This window comes from Phymastichus coffea, unplaced genomic scaffold (assembly GCF_024137745.1).
Source record: "Phymastichus coffea isolate CEN01 unplaced genomic scaffold, Cenicafe_Pcof_1.1 PCOF00126, whole genome shotgun sequence".
Taxonomy (NCBI): domain Eukaryota; kingdom Metazoa; phylum Arthropoda; class Insecta; order Hymenoptera; family Eulophidae; genus Phymastichus; species Phymastichus coffea.
Genome location: NW_026706937.1, coordinates 74,228 through 101,846, shown reverse-complemented (window position 1 = coordinate 101,846; position 27,619 = coordinate 74,228). Strand labels below are relative to the sequence as shown.

The 27,619-nt window shown below is 43.8% G+C and overlaps 1 protein-coding gene across 3 annotated transcripts in view; it reads left to right on the top strand.

Moving 5' to 3' along the window:
• Positions 1-844: 844 nt before the first annotated feature.
• The window catches only part of LOC131671442 (protein lozenge-like), a 49,599-nt gene continuing 22,824 nt past the window's right edge, over positions 845-27,619 (top strand). For 2 of the 3 annotated variants that reach the window (XM_058947847.1, XM_058947846.1), the window contains exons 1-4: positions 845-1,811; positions 5,974-6,204; positions 17,292-17,405; positions 21,819-22,145. In XM_058947847.1, coding sequence (XP_058803830.1) covers positions 1,475-1,811; positions 5,974-6,204; positions 17,292-17,405; positions 21,819-22,145 — 1,009 coding nt within the window. In that variant the 5' untranslated portion in view covers positions 845-1,474. The remainder of the gene's footprint in view (positions 1,812-5,973; positions 6,205-17,291; positions 17,406-21,818; positions 22,146-27,619) is intronic. The other variant, XM_058947848.1, reaches the window with a different exon arrangement.

The following is a 27,619-nucleotide window of genomic DNA, read 5'->3' as shown; positions in this document are numbered from 1 at the left end:
GGAAAAAATAGCTTGAGATAGGAAATAAACAAATTATTATTTATCTCGTAAAAAGTCAATAGCTTATTCAAATTCAACCGTACGATTGAATATCGTATGATAGTTATAATTGAACTGGCGTTCGTAGTTTTGTTCGTTGAAAGAGAAGACGATATTGAGAAAATGTTGGTGCATGTCGTAGCAAACACGATACATCGCGGAAACTCTTTTAACAAAACAATGCGTGTCAGATGATAGTGTATGCAATTCAGTTTGGTCAAGGCGACATGTTGTCTGACCATACCGAGCTTTATCTACTTCAAATGAATTCCTAACGTTGCAACTATGGTAGGTAGAAGAGGCACGACAAATCGCGCATCTCATAAGACGTTCCGGCAAATCTAACGCTAACCGAGCAAACGACCATGCGAATAACGCAATGGAATCGAAGGTCCGTCGTGACAAACAGCTGCATACAAGAAAGCTCATGCAAAATGAATGAGCGCAATGACGCAACTCGTTCCGCGGCGAAAACTTATTTCCAAACTGAAATGGCTAGTTGGCAGTGCAGGTAAGATAAGTAGCGGGAAGCCCGCACAATCGGCTTGCACATATGCATAGGTATCGTGGGCACGAGGATTTGGGCAATGGAGTGGAGCGCGGAGTTGCACGCGCTCGTGGCCAGCGGCAGCGGCAGCGGCAGCGGCAGCAACAGCAGCGGTGGCGGCGGCGGCAGTCGCGTTGAGGAGCGAGGAGAAAAGAGAGGGAAGCGCGAAGGCTTGGCGGGGAGTGGACGTGTTCGCGGAGCGCGCGCGCGAGCGAACAAACGTCGAGCGAGCTGCGGCATTACGTCGCGAGCCGCCAAACGCGACTGACGCGTCATCGCAATACGCGCAGACGCGCGCGCGCGTGTGGTTTATTTTTGTTGTGCTCCATTTGTGCGCTGGGCGTCTACGTGCATGTGCGCGTCGATCGGCAGGAGAAGCGGCAACGACGGCGACGACGGCGACGACGACGATGATGATGGCTCAGCCGCGCGAACCAGCTACCAGGACAGGCCAAGACAGAGCGTGCGTCGAGTGACTCATTCGCCGACAGTCGCGCGTCAACGTCTCCGTGGTACCGGTCAGCTGTTGAGTGAACGCACTCCTGGAGAAAGATAGATGGGCGCGCGGCGTGATCGGGCCTAGTTGCGCGGTACACGCATCGCTTTGACTTGGTTCCACGAGGCGGCAAGTGCGAATAAGGCGCGAGAGGGGCGCGCGGGAACACGAGTGCGAGCGGCTGGCCGCGGAAAATAATCGTAGAGAAGTGCAGCGAAGGATGCAGGGGAGCTTCGAGAAAGCTTCGAAAAGGTAGTTGCGATGCGAGAAGCGTGTCGCTGCCGCACTGGAACTGACGGATAATAGCCGTGCATGCGCGAGTGCGGGGGGGCTAAGCGGAAGGAGAACACAACAACAACAAGAAAACGGACGTAGAGTTGGCGGCCGATGGGATGCATCTACCGGTGGGTTCGGTGAGCTGCGGCGGCGACAGCTTCGGCCTGCAGCAGCACCAAGGCCCACCGCCTAATCATCACCATCACCATCATCATCACCACGACAATCTTACGCCTCTCGAGCATCAGCCACAGCAGCAGCATTATAATCAGCAGCAGCAGCAGCAGCAGCAGCAACATCAACAGCAGCAGCAGCAGCAGCAACAGCAGGAGGACGCCAACGAGGCAGGTGCCGGAGACATGAGCGAGGCCGCCGCCGTCGGCGAACTCTGGTGGACCGAGAGACTAGTCGGCGAGGCGCAAGCTGAACATCCGGGCGAACTCGTTAGAACAGGTTTGCCCTCTCCTTTATCTTTGCTCACAAGTTACGAGCTTTCTCAGGCGAATGGTGCATTGCAGTTTGTTTTGGAAATTCATTTCTATATATCGGGGCTGTCGATCGCCATATCGCTTTAGAGCGTCATATCCGTTAACTCGAACTTGTAAGTAGGAGCCGAGCGCGTTCGAAATAAAACTCCCTTTAGAGTTGGTTACGTCTTCATAGGGCTTTCATAAAACCATATTCTATTCGAAATGGAGCTTAGATGAAAATATATGTTGCTTTTCACAGTAATCATTTAGAACTGTCGTTCGACTTAGTCATTTGAGTTTTCCATACTCTTTAAAGATTAGTAAGTGAGTTAGTGCACAGATGTGAACTCTTAATGTTGCAATAATATTTAAAGATCGGGACTCATTGAATATAAATCAAATAAACTATGTATCGACAAATAAAAAGATAAACTTTCTTTTGTCCATATTCTGTCACGTTAAACATACTTTGCGACTCCGATATACAGTATGTAATTGCTCGCTCCCCTTTTACCCATGAAACTAGCAATTAAATTAAAAGTATCGGTAATCGGGCGCAGTCTTGCAATATAAATTGAGCTTAAAACCCTACACTCTTTCACCTACGGAGTAGTATAATGAATAATTAAAATTTATCGACGGCAAACTGACAGCGGCTCACCAAGCTTTGTACCAATAAAATACACATAACGTGATTTCCAGTAACATTCGCGTATTTCAAGTTAACCAAGACCGTTATGTTACGTTTTGAATTATCATTTGAAAACTTCACAAATACTTGGAGCTATTGCTGATTGCACAACCATTATGTAGAATTAGTAATGGTATCATTTGACACTCGGTCCATATGATAGTATTTGTTGGTTAATCGATCTTCACGAGCCAAAAAGGTGTTTATAATGAAAAAAAAAAAAAAAAAAAACAAACAATTCAATGACAAAGCAATCCTCTTTGTAAGTACAAGAGTTTATAAAATACAAAGGGAGCGCGATTTATATAAATGATTCATCTTACGTCTGTTTATGTAGATATGCATTATCATAGGTGTGTAGAGTGATGCATTAAATAAATAAAAAAATAGATTAGTGTGGAATTTTATGAAAACTGAAAAAGACTATTTATTATATCAACTTACTGCCACGCTGTTGTTCAAATGAGAGCTCTCATTAGCGCTTACACTTATATGCACAGCTAATTCTTACTTCCTATTTAATTTTATGAAGTAACTACAAGTATGTTTGGCTTCGATGGTCAGTGTCTTCAATTTTATATATACTATTGCTTTTTAGGTGAATAAGGTCGTTCATTTCTTTCTCGTAAGTATATTGTCCTTTTTAGAATCATATCTATCGAAAGTTGAAACTATTTCATTCTACTTTGATTCATTTTGTTGATGGAAACGCAAGTGATGTTATCATTTAACATATCGGTAGAAATACAATGGTTTGAAAGAAAATCGGTTTATACATTTAGTTTAGAGATCAAAAACAAATTAAAAATTTAAGAGCACATTGAGACACGAAATATTTGTTTACAATATTTATTGTTCAATTGGTATTGAACGTTTTTATTAGAAAATCTATGGTTTTTCTGATAGTTTATTTTATGTGACTTTAGCGTGTTTACAAATCGTTGGGTATCCTTTTCGGATGGTTTTCTAGTCTTATCATTGCTGATGTTGGTACATGATGATTTTACGTCAAGACTGGTGGCTTTATAGTTACGGGGCATTACAGAATCTTTAAATTTTCCAACGAAATTCTGACTATTTTTGACGTTTATATTTGGCTCCACGATGGATTTTCTTAATATCTCGTACACAGAGTCTTTGAGAAGAAGTGTGTGGATGAACCAATACTTGAAATGATTGGACATACAAGATAGAAGTTGTTGTTTTATTTTGAATTCTTTACTAAAATAAGTTAGTTAATTGGTGTTAATTTTCTTGTAAACGTATTTAGTTGTCTTGTTATAGTCAGATGTATTTATTACTATGGAAGTGTTACCTTTAGCAGTATACGTGATTAATACGCGATTCTTGTTTTTCAAAAATTATTTTTTATGATTGAGTTTTGAATTTGAATGTAGAAATCTGCGTCAATTAAATGCCGATTATGATGTGGAAACTTTTCCAAAAATTAGATAAATAAAAGAATTTTTTCAAACTCGACCCTCCAATTTGGAAAATCAATCAAATGATCATGAAAATTGCGTAACTGAAACATTTTGAAAGTATAAAAACGCTCACGATAGTACAGATATTCTATTGAACAGATTTGTTAAAGCATTGTAATTCCATTAGAAGTTATATTGAATTGTTTTCTTTTCAAGCAGTTTGGTTAACCACCGACTTGGGATTCAAATATTCCCAACTTAACTTCCTCTTCAGTTCAACAATTGAAAAAAGTGCGTTTTTCTAGATCGATCACACGTATCAAAACAATGTTTATTGATGAAAATGAAATGTTATAAAATGTTTACAGAACAAATCATAGCCTATAGGAACCAACCAGGGTTTTTCTCGAGATTTATTGAATGTTCGAAGCAATGCTTTATACCTCGACGATAATTTATTTACGACTGTAAATTTCTGTTTGAGTATCGCAAACTGACTCTACTACGAGAGTATTGATAGAGTTCTCGTGCAAACGCATGATTTTAATAGTTTATTCATGATCGTGTTGCTATATACGTACAACTCCATGTTGATGGTAATTATAGGTATAACCCATTGAATGGATCAATAACGAGTTGACAAAGTGGCTATGAGTATCCGGGCTCTTTAGCCATATAAAGCGACCGCTCTAGCTGTATTCCAAGTTTTCCGCCTCCATTATGCATGCTGAAACTATCCAATACGCAATGACTTGTTGAAAAATAATATAGGGAAATTCAGATAACATTATCGGTATCTGAACATTTTCTAAAACATCATAATTCATGTTCATTGCAATAAAACTGCGTAATTTACTTCATAAATGACTATTTAAAAAAGTGCATTGTCGAAATACCGACAATCTAATCAACTTCCTGACGAAAATGGAAGCCATGCGTCGCGTTAATTCGCACGAAAACAAAAAGAAGTTGGCAATCTCGGAAAGGGCGGTACTGGGCCAACAACGGATTAGCCGCGCGCTGCGAATTCGCGCAAGCAGTGCGCGCGCGACAGTGCCCAAAAAGCGAGAGAGAGAGAGAGAGAGAGAGAGAGAGAGAGAGAGAGAGAGAGAGAGAGAGATAGTAAACGCAAGCTCTGTCGGGTGCACACAATATATACATAGATGAGGAGGATGCGCTGCTGCTGCTGCAGAATGGCCCTCCCACACTTTGACCCTGCCAATTAGTTGAGAACGGACCTGCCTAATAAGCACCCGCGCACACGTCGTCGTCGCTGCGGATATAATGAGAGTCGCCCTCTGTAATGACTTGCCGAGTTCCGTTCGTTCGTTCGTTCGTTCGGGCCACCTGCGCCGCCGCCGCCGTCGTCGACGACAAGCGAGATGAATTTTTCTCTCTCTCTCTCTCTCTCTCTCTCTCTCTCTCTTATTCTTGCTCTCTCGACTTCGTCGAAGACCATCTTCTCTTCTCTTTCTCGCTACGTTCTGGGCTGTTTTTTCTTCCTAGACCAATAGTCTAAAGCTCGTAAAACTGTATCTCAGGCGCGGCGACAAGTCTTTTGAAGGTCACTTATATTTTCGCTACGAGTTGTTAAACGTAAATTGCGAGTCGAACAGAACAGAGAGACACATAATACTCGCGATAATTGATCTCGCGCTAAAACGTTGTTTCGAGGTTATACATACTCGCGGACGTGTGTTTGCAAGTTGCAAGGATAGCCTTTGTTTAGAACAAGTAAAACAATCGGTTGGTGTTCTGCACAAATGTCTTTCTAACCCTTCAATTAGAATACTCAACTTTCGCGAAAACTTTTATCAACACTCGCAACTTCTCGCTCAACATTTGAATTCGTCGACCTATTGCAATTTTCACAACCACATCAATAGTAACTTAAATCTTAAGTAAAACAGCAATCGCGTTAACAGTACTACCGGCAATAGTATCACCATTTTCACATGCGTTTTCTCTCGCAACGTAAATCAAACACCTCGCGTAATAAATCAATTAAAAAGAAATGTTTGTGTGAACAGGTTCCCCATATTTCCTATGCAGTCAACTGCCGACACACTGGCGCTCGAACAAGACACTGCCGGTGGCGTTCAAAGTGGTTGCACTCGGAGACGTTGGCGACGGCACTCTAGTGACGGTGAGAGCGGGCAACGACGAGAATTGTTGCGCCGAACTTCGAAACTCCACAGCACTCATGAAGAATCAGGTGGCCAAGTTTAATGACCTCAGGTTCGTCGGTAGAAGCGGAAGGGGTGAGTTTCTTGTTACTTTACTTGGGAATAAAAAGTATTTTACGTAATTCTTTGTGTTGGCGAACAAGAGCATAAGTATGCCTTGCGTTGTCGACGTTCATTTTCATTTCACATAATCTCTTCAGTATTTCGGATAGAGGGCATTTGCCTTTTTTTCAAATGGCCATAAATCTTTATTAAAGTATTAATGTGTTGCCAAAAAATCCGATTATTTTACGATTTAATCTATTCAGTTGATTTCTCAACATTATTAAACTATGAAAGGCACGCTATTTTGAAAACTTCGTAAAACTTATTTTTATTTTTCATATTCAAAAAAATTGCGATGCGTTTAGTTGAAATTAGTGTAGGCTTCTAAAAATTGAAATTTTTTCCGCATGAAATGATTTACAAACATAATAAATATTCTCGTAAAAATTATTGCTTAGCATTTAATGATTGATTGAGTTTTCCTATTTGCAAAAATAAGCAAATAAGTAAAATTAGCCGTGACAACTTGCTTTCATAATAGACGGTGACTATTATGTGTCGTAAGTTGCCATAAGAAAAAATATGCGATATTCCATTACTATAATTGAAGCGTAAATGCGATCTTATTACTTTTGACGGCTACGTACGTTTGGTATGATTATTGATGGGCTAATTTATTTTAATTCCTCAATTTTCCTCTTAATCCAGTATTGAAAAAAAGGAAATTTTTTTTCAAAAGTACAAATTAAGCGACGAGCCACAAAGCTCATTCCAAGTAGTTCAGTTGAAGTAGCGATCCAATCAACGGTTTCTCGCAAACCATCATCCACAATTTTTCAATGATATAACAAGTATATGTACTCAAAAGCGCGCGCGCAAGGGCTGGCGCAGGACGCGCCTATTACGAATCCGTCATTTGCGAATGACAGCACGGACAACACAAAGGTGGAAAGACATATATACATTATATTCGTGGAGGAACGGGGGGGAATCGGCTGATGACGATGACGATGATTACAATAACCGTGATTTTCGAGGGTTGCGGCTGAGCTTGGCTGCTACTGCCGTGTATCTGCCGATTGTCTAGTCGAGAGTGAGAGAGAGATTTCGCCTCTCGACAAATCCGCTATATACACTGCAACAGTCGGAGAGAGATCATTTTGCCGCCCGCGGGGCCATTGCCTTTTTATCGGAAGTTCCCTTTCGCTTTCAATTGGCCGCACGCGACTCTGCTGCGCTGCGCTCGCTCTGCGGTATTTCCTTTTGAGATTGATTGAAATGCAATTTTGCATGATTCTTCAGAGGCATCTATCACTCATTTTTTTTCGGTTTTGTCGCTTCTGTCAATTGGAACGACGGTTTTTCTGTTTGTTTTTTTTTTTTTTTTGGTTTTCCGTTGGTGAGTGATTAGTCAATTTTCTTGATGCATTGTTAGTAAATTATCATTTTTTTAAGCTTGGAAATTAATTCCTAAAGATAGTAGAAGTTATTTTATTCATTGAAACGGGTATAATTGAACCCGATATCCAGTTTTCTATATTTCAATATATTTTTATGCAAATCTGAAATAGTTTATATTCTGAACTGTACTTCCGTTAACGACAGTTTGGCGTAATTGTTTATCTCAAAATAAACTGTAAACATATTGTTATTTTAGCGTAATTTACTTATGTACACACGAGTACAACTTTTTCAACGAGTTCATTCGTGAAAAAAATGTATTTTTATTCTTTTTATTAATATTTTTTATTGCCTGTTAACTATTCTATAGTATCGGTAATGAATTGTCAAATTCTGTATAGATAATAGTAAGTTAGCGATCCTGTGTCTGGAATTGCAGCCTAGTACAAATACGTAGAAATCATTTGAAAACGAAACGTCGTTTGGAATATCAATACACTCCTACATTTCGACAGTTAAGCGATGATCAACCGATTCGTTCGATTTTCAATGCAAAAGAGTCGTCAAAATTAGTTTTAATTTAGCGAAAACAAGCACTTTAAAGGAGACGCGCGTACACACGGGCAACAAACTGGCACTATACGCGGGACGTCTCTCTGCCTGGCGTACAGCGTCATTTACTCGCTCGCGGATGATTCTCATGGTTTTGGCAGAGGAGAGAGAGAGAGAGAGGGAGAGGAGAGCTGCCACCGCTGTGTGTGCACACGGGCAGCACGCGTGGCGCGCAACCCCAGAGTCATTACTCGACGTCCAGCGGCCGCGCAACGTACATATATAGGCACAACGCGCGCGCGTGCACGCTGCCCGAAACAACTGCGCCGTTAATCAGAAATCATCGCGGAGGCTACTCTCTCTCGCACACGGCCTCGTCTATGCTCTCCTGCAGCCAAGCAGACTTCAGCTCTGTTCACTTGATTGTCCGAGCCTGCCCTCGCGCGCCACCGGCATTCAATTTGCGCGCGCGACCTTTTTAATTTTTCAGCCCGGAGCTCGCCCATTAGCCTCCGGCTGCTACTCTGCGCCTGTGCATGCAGCGCGTGCAGTGTTTATTATATCAGGCTGTGCGGGCTTTGCTCGCTCGTGTTATCTGAAAATTCCATCTTCGGTCGTTCATCTAGTTACTCGCTCGCCTGGCTTTCCGAACAGTGGACGTTACAGCGGTTTTTATGCCTTGCCTCGTGATTCGGATCGGTGTTTATCGTACGCTATCACTTGTCGAGACAATAACAACAAAATGATCTGGAAGCAGTAGCGGCAATTCTCGAAGAAAGTCAGTGAAACAACCGCTCAATTAGGTGAACCGAATCGGCGGTGACGAAGTCATCAAAGCAGCTTTCTCGTTGTCGGTCACTGCTGCGGCGTCGCGTTTCGATCAGATCGCAAACAAACGGGTATCGGGCAGCGCGTCAGGAGTCAACAAAACGACAGGATCGCGCGCGGTACAGTGGACATAGTGACGTAGCAAAATAATGGAGCGTCATGGAAATTCAATTTGAGCGGCATGACAATTGTTTAGCCGCTCGTTGTCATCGCCGTCGTCGCCGTCGTCGTCGTCGTCGTAGTCGCGGCTCGTCGCACGTACTTGCGCGCGCGAAATGGGTTATGGATTGACGCGAGTCGACGAGCGAGATAGCATCATCTATCTTTCACACGGTTCCGTCATTTCCCGCTGCATTACCGGGGCCCTTTTCCAGATGCAAAACGAGAACCGTCCGATGCATGTACACGCTTCCTCCCACTCGCGTCTATCTCTGTTAGCTGCTACATGCACCACCACCGGCGCGCACCCCGTATGTATGTACGCGTCCAGCAGCCCTTATTTCGCTTTCGATCGTTTTCACTGTCTCTCTCTCTCTCTCTCTCTCGCTCTCTCTCTCCCTCTTTCTGAATATTGCAAATTTTCGCGACCATTGATTTTTCGATTGGACACCTATTGTGCAATGTCCACGCTGCCTTTCACTTTTCTCTTTCGATTTTTTACGATATGATAATCAGCCACTGCTGGTGCTGCTGCCGCGTGATTGCGCGTAACGGCGCACTGATGCAGCAACGGTGCGACGATTTGAACACGAGTTATGCAGAATAGCGTTGTATCTCATCCCTCGTATACAATCGTTGTAACTTTGTAAGCTAACGACTGTGCTGGGATTTTCTTTTACAAAAAGTAAATGTTATTTAGTGATTTTCACGGTCGATTCGTCATTTATTGTGACCATGGGATCGTTCAATATTTCATTGTTCATTCTTATACACACGTTGAGGAATTAATTACTGTCATTGGCTAGTACATTTACCAAATGAATACGTTTAAGTGTGTTTTATACCACATTTAGTGAATAATATTATCGATCCAAAGCACCTATATTACAACTGTAAATTAGCCATATATGTTTTACCGTCAAAAGCATTTTCAATGATTGCGTAGATCTCGGAAGAAAGGCGAAGTAATAAATAAGGCATACCACTAGATATACATTCAAAAGTGATCAACTTAATTTAAACAAGGTTATATGGTATGATAAAGATATAGCATGAACATGTGGATATCAATCAATAATAATGCACTATATTACACTCGAACGAAAAAAAAATCCAGTCGTTAACGTGGTACCGAGTCTAAAACACGTCAAATGCAGCGTGCACCTGTAACGAGCAGAAAGAAAAGAGTTGGCGTGCAAGAGCTACACATACGCCGTGGCGCTCGGTAATCCGACTGCATTACTATATAAGCCTGCGAGCAAGCGCTGCAGTGGCAATTCCTCTTCCGTAAGTTGCACTCGCTCACTCTGCGCGCGGTGGGTTAGCTATATGTTTTTTTTTTTCCTTCGCCGCAGCTCAGTCACTCTCGCGCCGCGCGCGTGCACACACGTATATAGAGGAGCAAAGCGCGGTGGCACGCGCGCGCTCGCTTGCACCGAATAATCCGTAATTCCCAATTTCGCCGATTGACCGAATCGCCCGTGGCGCAGACGTAATACGACCGCGATGTGCCCTCGCTACTGTCAGCGATCAGAGAGAGAGAGAGAGAGAGAGAGAGAGAGGGACACGTACACACACACACACACACACACACACACAGATCGTTTATTAATTTGATTGCTTTCACGATTTCTCGGGCTTATGCGCGTACGCGCGTGTGCGTATAGATTATAATACCTAGAACTGGCGTGCGATAAAAAACAATCTTCCAGTTTATTTCGTTCCGCGTCCCCCGCGCGCACGCACTCTCGCGTTGTTCATTTGGTTTTACCGATGACTGCAGCGCATCGGCTTGATTGTTTTTGAACTTCAAAAGAGCGCACGGACACGAGGATTTGAGGCGAAGCTAAGCGATGACCGCTGTCATTTCGCGATCGCGCGACCGCAATCCACGTCATTAACGGCGACGGAGCGCAGTCCAAGGAAGGTCGCCCAGCGACGGGTCAACGCGGCCGGCGTTGGCGCGCGCGCGCGGTCTGCGACAAAGTACGCGGGATTTCGACAATTGCGAGCCTTGAGAACCGCAACGAGTGCGAAGCGCAATCCAATTGCCGGATATCCGCGATCGATGAGACGCGAAACGAAAGAAAAAAAGAGACCGCGCAACGCACATGCACGCGAGCGAGCTCGAGCAGTCGAAGGACTCGTTATGCTCGAAACTATCGAAAGAAGCGGAAGAAAAGAGAGAAGGCGCGCGAACAATAAACACGAATGCGAAGGGTTAAGGTCGGCGTTCTGTCGTGCGCGTATTGAGTGCGCGGTGCGGCCAGTTGCATCATGAACTCGGAAAGAGCTTGTTGCTGCATGCGTAACGTGTTGCACGATGACAAGCGGAAGTCGTAACAAGCATTTTTTGGTTAATTAGCGCTTTTCATCATTTTTCGGGATAAGCTGCATATTGCAACCCGAGCTTCTCTTTTCAAAAATCAAGGAAATCATTAGAGGAATGTCGCGCGACTTACCTTTCCGACCAAATTTTTAAATATGAAGTTTCGATGTCCCTTTCGCATCAGCAGGGGCCATTATACAAATGCTTTGAAAGCGCAAATGCGCTAGGACAACATGGATAATCGATTTGAGAGTTGCGATAGAGGTAACTGTGCGATTTCCAATCTCGATGTGCATTGTGAAAAAAAAGTTCTAGTTGTGATTTACGGACGGAGAAGCACACAGTAGCTCGGTGCATTCCGGAGGACGACTGATAATGGCACTTACGAGCGGGCAAAGCGTCGGATTTGTAAAGGACTGGATTAATCCAGTCCATTACAAGCGGTAAAGCGAGGGGGCCGAGAATAGACAGCACGAGCGATAGTACTGCTCCTTTAGGCGTTGATAGCTCGACAACGGCAGAGTCGTAGGCGCGACGGTATAGGTACAGCGTCGAGAGATGGCCGGCATCACGAGTGCATGCTCTCTGTCTCTGCGTTGGCCCCGATTTTCTCGTGTCCATGTCTCTGCAGATGACCGTTCCCATCATCGAGTATTAACCGCAACTCCGACGCTCTTGCCCTCGCTTGTATGCCTATACCTGTGTGTGTATGTGTGTGTGTGTGAGCCCATTATTAGCCCTCCTCGTATACACCACCCCCATATCCACCTACACGCTTCCATGTCTTCGCGTATATAACCACCAAAGCTTTACTTTTCACCAATACAACTTCTAATACTGCCTGTCTGCCTACGCCTGCTTAATTTGCTTTTTTCTATACTTTGCTTTTTCTCTTCTCCTTTTTTTAGTTTTTACATCGAGTGCATAAATAATTAGATGGAGAAAGAAGACAAGTGATAAATTATTGGATTGCGGTAGGGTTCGTTTGAAGAGTAAATTTTTATCGCGTTTCAAGGAAAAAAAAGTTGCGATAAAATTATTAGGATTATAGTCGCGCGATGGATCTGTTAGGAACTGTAATTGTAATGATGGCTGTTGTTTATTGTCATTTGAGTAATCAATACTCGATAATATTGTCAATATTTTAGTAATTCTTGAACGATTGTCATATTAATTTATTAATTTTACAAAATTTACTAAATCTTACATTTTGACAAAGTAGTATGAAACAATCTTTGTGGCATTCGAAAAAAATTTGTCTTACACTTTCTACGGGTACTACTGTCTATTCGTCTTAAAATTCGTTATAAAAAATAAAATTTATGACATCTAGTTCGTCAGATTCGTTTAGACACATTGAATCATCCAATAATACATAAGCACACAAGAGAAGCAAGGTTCGATTTGTACGCATACCAATTTTACACGATTTTATATTAGACACGAATTTTGAAATTTTGTTTATTTAAAATAATATTTTTTTCATTGAACGGAAACCATAAAATAGTATTTATTAGACAAGAAGATACCGTTGAATATATAAAATTTCTACAAAAAATTTAACTGAGAATTAATTGTCCTAAAGTATTTAAATAAAATATTTCTGAAATAATAAGTAAATATTTGAAGTGATTATATGATTACAATTCTGGTCATTATTAAAAATTGAACAAATGTACGATTATGTGGCGTGGAAAATTTTGCGCCAATCAAACGTTTGACAAACTTTTTCCTTTAACAAATTAGTATTTTATTTTTCTTGTTCAAAGAAAAGCATTACGCTAAATAAATCGAATAGGAAAACTCGTGTTCAGTGAAATTGCAAAGAATCACCATTCGTACGAAGCGAATCCCGGCAGGAGAAAGAAAAATCATAATTAGTCGGGACACAGAAAACGGCAGCACAATCCCGTATGTAACGAACATCATTAGGCATCCCAAACAACAGTGCTTCGTATTATTATTCACAAATCCATCTTTGCCAAAGAAGGATTGGTGTATTTTCCGAAATGAGATTCCGAGGTGCTTAACTAGCGAGAGAGCGAGAGCGGCTCTGGATGCGCGCTAAGCCGTTTAGCGTTCAAAGCGCTTGAGATGGACGTATAGCACACGAGAGTCGCGGCCGGATTTTGGTTTTGTATCGCATGTAGCAACGTTGCGCGCTTGTATACCGTGCTCGCGAAAGCTATTTACAAACGGCTGATGTGCGGGGATCAAGTTCGACGAAGGAGTTTAAACTTTGAAGCAGGCGGCTGATAATTAACTGACTTATTCACTTTGGAAGCTGCAGTAATATATTTTTTTGAAGCTGTTCTTTCTTTTACAAAAGAACATCCGAAATCTTCCGTAATTGTAACTAATCGACTCGCTGGATATGTAGATTCAGGTATTGGCATACTATTTACATACCTATTGTTTATAAATACTTCTAACATTTTCAACGCTCTTTACTATAATTTCATGATTATTTATTGATTTGTCTTATCTGTCTAAGTCGCTCTCTACTTATACGAGCTTTGTCATAAGGAATTTACTTATTTACAAAACCCCAATATTTTCATTTTCACATCTTTCAATGTCCGAGTTCATTATACTATATATCTCTTAAGATTAACTTTGAGGTTGTTAGATGGCGGAATCAGTTGACGTTCTACAATTAGAATAACCAGTCTGGATTTTCAAAATGTCTTTATTTTCTCATTAACTGGTCTAATGACCTTAAAGAAATCTCATGATTTTTACCTGATACGCACCAGACGTGTTTATTGTTTCTTTTACTTCTTCTTCTTATTTTAATTACTTTATACCGAAGTACATAGGTAGCTATATCCGCATGCAGAAGAGCATAAAGCCTTTGTACGCAAAATTGGTATACATATAAAAAAAGTATAAAACCATTTAAAACAAAATTAAGAGCTAATATCTCAATTACTAAAATCTTATAACTAAATAATTTACGTATAAATTACAACATGTAACTTTTGATCTTATTTACGGTTTTTTATATAATAGTGGTTGTCAGTTTCTATGATCTTCAATCCGTGAGGTAATAAGTTAAAAATCTTGTTTTCAGTTCTATTATTCAACTAATGCAACTATTACATAAAAAAATTGAAAATTCAATAATATCAACAACATTACTTTTATTGCAATAAAACTAATATTATCAACATTTTCATTTTTGATCTTCGTTTATTAATTTTATTGATTTCAATTTCATTAGCAAATCTATTGAAAATATATTTAGCATTCGTTTATACTAATTTTAGATTTCAATTTTGAGTAGATATTATTTATACTTAATTGACAACAGTAGAGAAACATTTGATCAGATGTTCAACTACATTATTTTTTGGTTTATTTTATTTTAAGATTGTTACTATCGACAAAACATTTGATACCTGTTAAAAAGTTGAGATGAGAAATAAGTCGTCAAGCTCGAAATAATTTTGTAGAAAAAGATGCAATATTTTGTTTTGTAATAATCATTGATGTCGACGGTTCATCAAAAGATAACAAATCGATTGATCCGTTTCTCGGGGCTTAAAATTTACAAGCTTTTTTGATACTTTCATATTCGCCTAACAAAGCGACATGTCAAGCGAATATGTAGGAGAATCACAAAGCCAGAAAATCATCAGCAACAGGAGATAAACCAGGAGAGTAGCCTTTTAATTGAATTCGCTGTTTCGATTGCGCTGTCATCAGCAAAACAGCGCGTGATGACAAGAGCAGCTATGCATCGCGCGCATCCACATCAAACGTTCGTGTAATCGTATACCATATCAATTCCAGCGGGTGTCATCCCTTGAAAATAATAGATTTTCTTTCTTCGCATCTGAGTCATTTGGTCGAACGCGAACCGATAGCGTTGATATCAGCTTTTCCTTTTGCACTTGTTCGTTTTCGGTTGGATCAAAGAAGCCTGATGGTCGTTAAAAAGCCTATTGGCTTCTTCACTCCTGACAAACGAAATGCAAAAGAAATGTGAAAAAGAGGACGAGCTTGAAAACGAAGATCGACAACGTTCACAGGCAGTTACCGAGCATTCGCGTGGAGCTGACGAATGTAACAAAAGCCGCTCGTTTATAGAACTGGCCGGGTATAGGTGCGCAATGGGAGAGAGCAGGAGAGCAACGCGACAGACGAGTCACGAGGGAGAATCTGGAGGCATAACTGCACTTGGCTGCAGCATATCGTTGCTGGGCATGCTGCAGTCAGTTGCAGCGAGAGAGCGTGGGAGTTTGGGGTGGGTGTTTGATGCCAGTTATCATGTTGACAGACACGCCGCGGCCCCCTGCGCGGACAATTACAAATCGCGGGACGTCCGGCCAGCAAAACGCAGCGGCTCTCTCGACGAATGCATTTCCGCGGGACAAACGAGCCGCCACCTCCTTTGCGCGATTGCCAATGGATCGCCTCGCTCTCCGTCGCGCTTACGTCTGCCGGTTCGCATTCCGCGCCGTCCGGCCTTTCGCCGGGGGATCGGTCCATTTGTCGTCCTTCCGAACTATTTTACGTCGGGCCTGCGACGGCGGAGCTGCGGGCGTCAAATCGAACGTCATCCGCGGCGACATTGTGCAAGAGCGCTCGCGCAGCGCCAACAAAACGAGAGAGAAACATCGAGGCGCTCGAAGAATCGCATTAACGCCGCCACTAAAATCGCAATCACCGGCCTTTAAAAAATCGAAGTCCGAGAGAGAAGTAATCGTTTGGTGGAAGGCAAGACGGCCCATAGCCGGAGATAATGAATACCATAAAACCGTCTCGCCTAAATGCCCCGACGCGCGCGCGCCTGTCGTTTACGGCAGTTAATAAATTTAGCGGTCCGAGGGATCTTTCTCCCCCTCCTCCCTCGCCGTACCTTTGACTGCTGCAGCGCGGCCATTGGCTCCTACATATGCCTCGGCGACCGCTGTGTGCGTGCTTTTTCACACCTTTTGAATTTCTGCGTCGTTTGATGTGGCTCGTTTCTTTTCTTGACTCCTCGTATACCAAACGGGCGTCGTTCCTTTCCAGCTTTATAGCTTTCACGATAGGTTTTGCCGAACTCTCACCGGCGAAGCTCGCTCCGGCCGACGCCCGGCCGTCTCTCGCGCGGCGCGGCGGAGGCGTGGGCGCACGGCAAAAGTCCAACGTCAGAATGACTGCGGAGAACATTTTGACGATTTGGCACGTCGCACACCCTCGCGGATCGACCGCACGCGCGCGCGCGCAAACGACAAAGACGGCGACGCGCGAGCGAGCGAAGCGCCTTAAGGGCAGCGCCTTGCGAGTGTGTCAGTGCGATATTCGCGCATTAGAGACGGCCGCCGTTTAAGAGCCGGCCGCGCCGCTAGCGGATAGTCAATCTCTCCGACGGACGTTTATGGAGAGGGAATTAATATAGCCTCCGCCGCGGTGATATACGCTCTCTCTCTCTCTCTCTCTCTCTGTTCCCCGAGCGCGCGCGCGCGCGCGCGATGCTCCACCCTCTTCCCGTATGCCCTTCTCTTCTTTTTTTTTCCTTTTCGCTTTGTCACAGGCGGCTATTAAACGATGCTTTTTCCCTTCTCTCCCCGAGCTCGGCTTTCGCGTAATTGCTTCTTTAGTTACATCCGGATAAATTGCTCCGCTCGCGGAGATTTATGCTTCTTTAACGATACTCTGTGCTCTGAAAGGCCCACTGAAGGCTTGCAGCGCGTCAAATTCAATTTTCGACAGTCGTGCTGCTGCGACTGGCCGCCCAGCCACGAGAGAAAGCAACGCGAAGTATGAGAAAGGGGGCCGCTTAGCATACGACAATCGATATCAATGATAATTCCGAAGATGTAACGATGCAAGCTAATTGTTGTGTTCTGTTTGGCAGGAAAGAGCTTCAGTATCACGATAACGGTTTCAACGACGCCACCACAAGTAGCAACGTACACTAGAGCAATTAAGGTCACTGTCGATGGTCCTCGGGAGCCGCGCTCCAAAACGAGTAAGTTCATTACCTCTTACACATCGTCTTGACCCGTGCCCTGCCTCGTGCAATTCTGCCTCCTCCTCGCAATCGTCTCGCGAAGCGCTGAGGCGCGCGCACCGAGAAAGAGATTTTTCCGCGCTGGCGAACGGCCCGACTGGATTGATTTTATCAACAGCTCTACGCGGAAAGAGATGACGGGAAAAAAGACGAATATCTGGCGAATAATAGATGAGCGTGACCTATGAAAGGCCGAGGAAAAGTGACACGCAAACGCTTTTTCGGCGCAGCGGTAGTCCGCGGGAAGGGGGTTCGAACAGCGTCGGTGCGGGGGCGTAGGAGGATGGGGTTGCGCCGCGCGATCAGCAGCGCGATCAGCGTGCATCCGCGCGCGCGCGTGAGAGAGAGAATACGCCGATAATTCACGGAAAGTCCGGTAGAGCCTCGGTAATGGGAGTCATTATCGAGCAGATGGTGCGCTATGATGCACCGCGCATATGCGCTTACAACGCAACGATTTCCGCCGTCCTCTCGATGCTCTCTCATCTGTTTAAGCCTCTCTCTCTCTCTCTCTCTCTCTCTCTCTCTCTTGGATACGAGCTTTGTCACGAGCGATTTTCCTATTGCAGAGGCCCGGTGTACTCGAAACAATCTTTATCGCAGCTGTGCTTAGCTTTGTTACGTCGAGATTTCGAGTAGCTCGGGCTGAAATGACTTATGACATTGTCTTACTTCATTGTAGAAATCATCAACGAGAACAGTTGATAATGGAAAATGTTGATCATTAAATTCAGTTAAAAGATTGCAAATATTATTTATAGATGGTATATAGTTCAAATAATATTTACAAATAGCACAGTATATTTTCAAAATAGGGAATCGGTAATTTTATATTTTAGCGTGTAAAAAACCTGATCTAAAATGATGAGGATTAGTTCACCTCGAAATTTACAAATCGTCAATAAATTTAAGGACAATTATTAGAAGAGAGAGAGAGAGAGAAAGAGAGAGAGAGAGAGAGAGAGGGAAAGAGAGGAATTTATCAAGTTAACCACAGGCAAAATGATCGCATATTGCATTCTATGAACGGTTAAAAAAAATTTCTCCTCTGCCAGTAGACTATCGACGAACATACAAACGTTTCATCAAAGCATTCATCAAGTTCACACACAGAAACCACCGCATCCGATCAGCGAGCAAATCTCTGGCACGCGTTTTCGTATAAGGCAGGAATGAACAACATGAGCGTTCAAGTCAGCTGCACGTTGTAAGAACGCGGAAGCGAAAACTCGCTGCCAAGTTCAACGACTGATGCCAACAACCCTTTGGTCTTTAAAGAGGCGCGCGCCACTGTCGAAAAAAAGGACGAAGAAAAGAAAGAAGAAAAAATAACAAGGATAAAGGGAAGGAAGTCCGCGGTCTCCGCGGGGTGTTTCGCGTTCGCGTCGCGTGCCACCGACGACATATTGCACGCACACACCACGACTGCACCTTTTATTTTCCTTGTTTAATTTGTATACCGTTTCGGCATTGTTCTGGCACGCTTTTGGGCAACGCAAATGAGACAATGTCGCCGCAGTCGTTCTCTGCGGCACGACGTTTTTATTTACTTTGAGAATTACAAATGTTAGCTTTTTTGTGTGGCTGCGTTTACTATGATTAGACGCAAGTCTTTGTGAGCTTTAACGATGTTAATCGTGTGCGTTATTATTTGAGTGGGATTTCTGGAGACAAAGAGGAAATCGCGATGAAATTCGAGAATTTTACGATTAGCAGGTCCGGATCCGTCACGTATAAATTCTTGAAATAGTAACGTTCGCGATTCGTCAATGAAAAATATCATTGGATGAGAATAAGATAGAAACATTCTTCTTTGAAAGTCGAACGATCTTTTGGGAACACTTTCAGAAGATGACTATAAGATATAAGAAATTTCAAGATGGCGCTTAGATTACATCTGCATGAAATTGAAAAAATCCCCTTGAAGTTTTTTTCTAGTGCGCATATCTAGATAAAGCGACCAATCACTCTTAACTGACTTCACTGATACTTTTCATTATAAGTAACTTTAATCTTATTCTTCAGTGGATTACTTTTTTCCTTGACATTTAAAAATACATTTTTTATGTTATTCGATAATAAGGAGACCATTTACCTTTACACATTTGTTTTATAATACAAATCAAATTGAATTTTAATATGTTCTTAAGCTAAGGAATTTCCGTTTATTGCGAACTTATATAGCACATTATATTAAACTCAATTAATTAAAAAAATATTGATAGCCCCCAAAACTACAACTCCTATTATCACCCAAACGAGCTATTTAATCGCAGACAACCCTCGTCACAAAACCCGCGCCACACGATGATATTCCCCTAACAAGAAAGGCTAAACCCTCCTTGAACAGTATGCGCAGTTTGGAAGTCAAAGGCCCTCGAAAATTCACCCAATTATCCGAAAAAAATGAGGAGAGAAAGAACGAAGGTGCATACAGACAAGTGCGGGAAAAATAGGCCGATCGTGCTATTGTGCTGCGCGCGTTTCGCGGACCGCGAGTTGGCCTACTGGGCTACGCGCGAGCCTGCAAGGCACACCTGCTGCAACCCCCTTATTATAGACATCCACTGTTGGCGTATGTAGGACCCTCTAATCGCTTCTCTTTTTCGTAGTTCTCTCTCGCTCTCTCTCTCTCTCTCGCTCTCTTTCTCTCTTGCGAGCGCATTTAGTTTCCGGGACTTCGCGCGTGCGCGCGCGTGTGTGTGTGTGTGTACACGATGTCTTGCGTGCGAGTTTGCTGTTTGTCTTTTCCTTTCACTCGATCCATTCTCTCTCTCTCTCTCTCTCTCTCTTTCTCTTTCTCTCTATCTCTCCCTTTCAAAGAGCCCACACCTATGCATTCGAGCTGAGAAGTGGTTGAATTAGCGACATATGGGCAGACCGTGGACTAGTTGGCCGTTGCGCTTTTTTCTCTCGCGTGTCCACGTATTTCTCGCCGTGCCTTTTATAACGCGCGCCCACAGCGGAAGTTGTTTTTTAGCCAGATTTATTAGCTCGCGCGATATTTTTGTACTCGCTATTCCCATGAAAACGGATGTAAGGCCGAAAATTTCGCTCGCATAATTACGCGAGCATGAACAATGAAAACAATACATTCGTAGGATATATGTATGTACGTATATATATATATATATATGTATATTTTTTTTTGTCGTTCCCCGAAGAAAATCCAGCAGAGCTCGGTGCCATTTCCGTCGTTCGTGCACGCTTGTCCGTGCCGCTGTTCGATTAGATAACGCCCAAACTCGTTCTATCGAGAGCCGCCGTAGCCGTCGCCGCCGCCGATGCGTTAATTTATTATGTGGAGTTCGCGCGCGGACAGTGAAATTCTATTGGGCCAGCTGATTCTCACTTGTTTACCTTTTTTCGCGCATATCCTCTCGCGTGAGTGTGCATTTTTATAAATTCCGCGGGATCAAGTACATATTGCCGGCTTTGTTTTCGATTGGCGAGATATCTGGTGGAGACGAAAAGGATGCGCTACTCGACGGTATACTTATGTGTGTATAAGTAAAAATTGACCGAATAAACGAATTTGAAACGTGTTTGCTTTGGCATTGTACTTTTCCAAGTTGACCAACTAGATCGTTGTTCCGAAAGAGGATAGAAGCGTTCTATTGCACTTCCCACGTCAGTAATTCGTGAAATTGAAATCGCGCGCTAAGACTAACAAATTGAAATAAGAGAAGAAATTGGTGGGAGTGGAGTTGGGTGCAGACGTTAATTTGCATGACCGAGTTGTGGCAAGTTTCGCAAACGAGAGCCGTCAGTCTGCATAGTCGAGCCGACGCATAAAGCAGACTGCGCTGTCGCTAGCAAGCTGGAAAAGCAGCATGTGAGCGGCCGAAGCAGACCGTTAATGAAGCTTATTTGGAGAACTTGATGAAGAAAGTCGATGGCAGCGAGAGAGAGAGAGAGAGAGAGAGGGCTCGTACATGGGCGCGCATGCTTCGATATAAAGCGTGCCAAGCGTGCCAGTAGCTATTAGCCGCGACGAGCCTCCCTCTGCCGCATTACGCTCGCGCGCCCCGCCTCGTAGTCGTCGATATTGCCCGCGCGCGCTCGTCGGATATTAGACTATGCATTGATTGCATTGCGCATCGCCTCATCAGCGGAAGATTGATTCGCACGCGCTCGACAATCAGCCGTTTTACCTGTATGGGCCAAAGGGCACATCCTGCTGCCCGTCGGACGAATCATCGCCGTAAAGCCGTTCCGAACGCACGGCAATCGTCGGGCTGAGCCGACCGGCAGCTGGAAAAATCTCTCGTCGGTCGCGTCTCGCTCTCGTTCCTCGCTCCTCGCTGGCCTCGCGAACGAAGAACCGGAGCGCGCGCACGCTGTTCAATGCACCCTTCGCTCTTGCACCAGGACAACAGCACCAGCAGTTCCGTGCGCTGGGTCACGGGCAGCATCCCTACCTCGGTGCTCCCACCTCGTTCTCCAGTCACCTGCGCGAGCTCGAGTACAGGCGGTCCAAGCACCACCATCATCACAATCAGCAGCAGCAGCAACAGCAGCAGTCGCAACAGGGCACCGCCAGCAATGGCGCAGCAAGTGTAAGTTCCTGCTCGGCGGCGAACCCCAGCAACAATGCCAATTCCTCGGCCACTTCACCGTCTTCCGGCAGCCATCTGCCCAACGCCGCTGGGACTAATACGCATCAGGACTGTTACAAGCACAGTCCGCAGCATGGTGGTGAGTTTCCAGCTTTTTTTGTCGCCGCTCGTTTTTTCTTTTTTTTTTCTTTTTTTTTTTCTTTTTTTTTTCTCTTCACTTTTGACGTCCAACTACGTGCGTCTCCAGACGATAACATTCATCACAAACTCTCTTCGGAAATCCAACAGCGATTTCAAAGAAGAAACAAATTAGAAAGCACGGAAGAAAGAAGCCTTTTTGCTTGAGGATCGAAGCACTCTAACGAATCCATTTCACGCCGCGTTATCAATGCTTCATGAACAAATCACTCGGTCACTCGTTCAAGTAAAAATATACGTGAGCTCAATTATTCAAAATCTACCTGTCCCGCTAGGAAACCGCTATTCCTTTTATCGATATTGCCTACTTTTCACAGTCGCGCGGGGCAGCGTCCGCGAGCTAAAGTGCTTCTACGGATTCGAATTTCCCGCTGGGGGGATTTCAGCAAGCTAAAAGAGAGGCATGGTAATGGGCGAGGTCGGAGCTGAGGGGGGAAAAGAGAGAAAGAGAGAGGAGAGAGAGACAATCCGGCGTTTCGCGAGAGGTAATAGTTTCATACCTCGTTCCGGCTCTGCACCCTCTAATTCAGCATAATAACGACATTCAACCTGCCGCATTCTCCCTCCCTCTCTCTCTTCCACTCGTTTTCTCTCTTGCGATCCTACCGCTCATGGTTTCGCTGATGCTCCTGCTGCTGCTGTTGCTGCTGCTGCTGCTGCTGCTGTTGCAGCGAATGATGTTGACGGTACGGGCATCCAGTTGTCTCTACGCTTTGATTTCGATTATTACTTTTCTCGCAAAACTTACAATGCAAATTTACTTATTTTTTGTTTTCGGAGTCATTATTTGTATACAGCAAAGATTCGTAAGTGTAGATGCAATTCAAATGGCATCCCAAAGTCAATTCAGACATTCAATATTTTTTTAAAACTGTTCATCAATTTTTTTTTTTCTTTTTTCATAACTACATGCGTCTTAGATATTCAATCTAAAGGAGTAATTCAAGCACCATAATCAATATACCTGCGTTAGCAATTGACGTACAACCAAATTTTTCGCTATATGACGTCTTCGAATTCGCCATAAACGCAATAGTTACCGTGGTAAAATTGGATTCAACGGTTTCAAAGGGAAATCGACAATTAAATGATAAAATTATACATGATTCGTGCTAGCTTTTTGAAGCTACTGACTTATGACGTTATCGACAGAACAATGTCTTTGACGTAGCTTCAGAGAAAGCAGAGAATTCGCGATAGAGGGAGGAGGCAATAAAGGAACACGCAGAACGGAGCAAAAGCAAAACGAAAGATGGTGAAAGAGGAGGAGTAGAGAAAAGGACGCGCTAGAATCATTATGACTGTTTAATGGGTAAATAAGGCGAAAGGTAGTGTGAGAGGGAGGGGGCGTGCGCGCTCCGGTCCGTAAAAACGATAATCGACAGAATCTGTTTTTAAGTAGCCCTGTATAGATACAATGTGCTTTTCTTTTCAGACGCGCCGCGAGTTTAGTGTACGTTATAAGTGAAATTTGTACTCATGACAAGCTGCCCTCCATCTTCATCTCGTGTACTTGTCTCATTTATTCTTTGAATCTGTTGCTTGTATTTTTTTTTTGCCGATATCCTGTCACTTTTTTTGCAGCGGATAATCATTATTATTTGTTAATAATTTCATAATGTTACAGCGTCATTCGAGCATGCTTGTTGTTTGCCTAGCGGATGATGCATAATTTTTAGCTAACGTATAATTCATAGAAATTATGGGAATGGCAAAAATCTATAGATCAATTATTATTATTTAATACCGAATGGCTGAATGCATTTACGACACTAAAGTTGTCATACAGATTCACGAACGTTGCAACTTTCTGATTCAGTTTATCGTTCCTTCGTTTAAATTCTTCTGTATAGTGCTTATTCAATTAATTAAAGTATACGCAATTCCTCATAGCCATAACGTATACTACATCTAACTCGAACAAGTGAACCAAGGTAAGTGCATCGAGTGATTTAAAAAAAATGTCCCTACAAAAATTATGCACACCCGAGGAAGTCAAACAAACACACCGCCAAATTAAAGCTCTAACGTCCTCATGCCAACATCTTCTTTCCGCGGGCTATCGAAACGCAGCTTCTCTAGTCTCGCATCAGCGGCCTCGAAGCTGATCAAAGTTAAGTAGACGCGCCCCTGCACTCTCTCTCTCTCTCTCTCTCGCTCTTTCGAGCTGTTGCTGCTGCTGCTGCTGCAACGGCTCTTTGAAGGCAGCAGCAGAAACGCTGCGGTTTCTCTTTCTCTCCCTCTCTCGCTCTTCCGTAATTACCTCGTTTGCCCCTCTGAATTTCGCCGAGGCGCTTGTCGCGGAAAAAAGGGCATTTTCTGGGGAACTATAGCGGAAGGAGGTACCTTTTCGCTTTTTCCTCAGCTCCATTATTCTGCCAGCAAGCTCCTCTCTCTCTCTCGATGGTTTTCTGTTCTCTCTCTCTCTCTCTCTCGCTCTCTCTCTGTTGCTCTTATTCGTTAATTATCGGTTCGCCTTTTCCTCGCGGCGAGTGTTTGTTCAGAGAGCTTTTACGCTTTTTCATGTTAATTTTATGAGCTTTTTGCGTCTTTATAACTACAGTGCTTGTCGCGAAGATAATGAGCTTGGCGAAAAAAGTCATTTCCTTTGTAAGATTAAACGCATAGCGGTCTTTTTATTAAATTTATTTAATTGACCTTTTCACTTACATTTATTAATTTGATTTACGTATGTATCGTCGCGTAAAACTAGCGAAAAATTCTACAAGTTGTACTTTTGAATAATTGCGTTTTTAGTTACAATCAATCGTAGAATTAAAAATCGTACTAAAGAATGCATATTATGATCATCTCATATACTTATGAGAAAATCAATCCCCCCACCCTTAAAAAAATTGTAATTCACACCATCGATTGGAAAAAATACAGTAAACATTGGCTATTACGGAGCCCCAGGCATGCAAACAAAAAAAAACACACACAGATACAAAAAGAGAACAACAATCAAAAAATGTATATCAGCTTTCGATGCCCGCAACATAATGTTTCTTTTGGCAGTTGCCGACAGTAAATATTCTCTTGAAATTGATTACGCGATTTCGTATGCGTACAGGCTCGAATTCGAAGAAAAAAAGAGGAAGCGATCCACAGAAAATAGCCCTTCTCCTTCTTCTTTTCTCTCATTCTTTTCGTACTTACGGGCGAGATGCACGAGAAAGTATCGCATTTTCTTCGCACGCACCAAAAACACATCTGCGTAATACCGGAGATCCAATCGATCGACTCATAACATTATTATTATTCGCACCTCCCAAATACCCTCATTCTCTATCGCTTTGTTACTTCGATTTTAGTTAGGCGTTCGATTCACGCAGATACGTATACCATCGGCAACCCACAATCGGCCTTCAACGCCTCGAGACGTCACATCAATCGAAATTTCGACATGCGAAAATTTGGTTGAGTCATCCTCAAGCCCAGGTCGCAATGCGACGCATTCATGCGCGACAACTGTAAGTTTGACCTAGATATCGATGCGTCATTAATAAATCCGATTCCCCGGCAAAACCAGTTCTTCGTGGTGCTGCTATTTCGCTTCTTCAGTAGCCAGATGCAGCTCGAGTTAGCGCGCGAGAGGGCATATTGACGTTTTTACATCAGCAGCTTCTGCCTCGCTCGCACGAATCAACGGATGCGATCGATCTGCTTTCTTTCCTTCGCTCTTTCTTACGATCGTACCTTTTTTTTCTCTCCTCCGCGTTCGCGAGTATACGCGCGCGCGAAAGGCAAATGAAGCGGTCCGTCACGTTCTACTCGAATTATCGGCGAGAAAAATTGAAGGATATTATTGGATCGCTGTCTGGCCGCGTAGGAAATGATTTAGTTTTACGCGGCGTGGGCTTTTTAATAACGTTTCGCACTTGTTGGCAGGATCAATCGTAGACTTCCGGCGATTTGTAGATCGATGATGATCAAGGTGATTAAATATTGGGAGCTTGTGCAGTAAGTCTTGGCGCGAATACAATGGAGCTTGAGATTCTCATGGTGTGCATCTCGCGACGCGTAAGAGCCTATGTCTTGCCACTCGGCTGCCTTTTCTTTTTCGCGATCGAGTATCGCGGAATCAGTTTGTTTATTACAAAACTAGATAGCAGCTGTCAATGATGGCTACTAACAGTTCCAAACCGCAACTATCGTCCGTTTGCTTTACAGCAAAATCAATAACAACGTTGTATTAAAAAAAAGAACACCTGGTAATCGAGAGAACGTGCCAAGATCACATAAAACAGAGAGCAAAAAGCCGTAGAATAGTTGGCCATCGGACGTTTAAAGCGGCCGAACGACGTAGAACCTCGCGAAACGCTCGTCGAAGTCTCTGCGCGCAAAGGGGTCGGTCTTTCTCTCAAGCGACCTCGAAGAGCGCTTGGAGAATAAAAGCGAGAGGAGAGAGGAGAAGCTGAGCATTATATATCCTCTCTCGTGTCTCTTATAATAATAAAAGCGCGCGCGCGGAGAGAGAGAGAGAGAGAGAGAGGGTCTTTTTTTGGGCGATCGAGCGGGGGGTAATGAGGGGACAGTGGCGAAACGAGAATTGTAGAAACAGTTTTCGCGCTGATTATGGGGTGTCAAACAATTACGCTGATTGTCTGCCAGCGACTCTCGTTTCGCCGCCGCCGCCGACGCTGCTTTATACTCCGTTCTTCTTCGTGCCATTCGTATTTCCATTCCGGAGCTCCTCGCAGGGAGAAACACAGCTTTCGTTTTTCTCTCAATTTCTCGTTCTTCTTGGCCACTACATATGTATATATATGCACAGGAAGGCGCACGTGCAGCTACACGCCCGCTCCTCGCACCTCGTGCCTCCATTTTCTCTCTCGCTCTCGCCTTTACCTTCGGTTTATATATCTGCGGCTGCATAATGAAGATGCAGAATCGAACAACCTCGGGCTTTCCTTCTTCGTTCCTTCGTCCATTCATCTTTTTACGTCTGCCGGCCCGATTCCATTTTATTTGACATTTCTGCGTGGCCCGTACACGCCGTCGCAAAAGCGCGATCGCAGTGCTCGCGAACTCGCCCTACTCTATTCTTCTCCTCCCGTTGCAGCCCGCGCACATCTTTGTTCTGCCTTCTCCGAGCGCCAGCCTCTCTATCCTCTGTGCTCCTCTGCGTCGAGCAAAAGTGGTCGTGATGGCTGTTTACCTATTTGCGCGGGGCAAGAGCAGTGCCAACTCTCTCCCTCTCTTTCTTGGCTACTTACCTGAGAATAGATGTGCTGGATTCCCACGTGCGCACAGCTACTGCACTGCCGGGGAATGCTAGCTTGTCATTTTTACCTGGCAGAGCGCTTCTTGTTCAACGCCAACTGCATTGTAAGAAGCTCGCCCGCTCGCTGTAATAAACTCGCCAAGAGAGGTGACCCGACCCCGCGCTCGGCTCTGCTACATGCTCCGTAC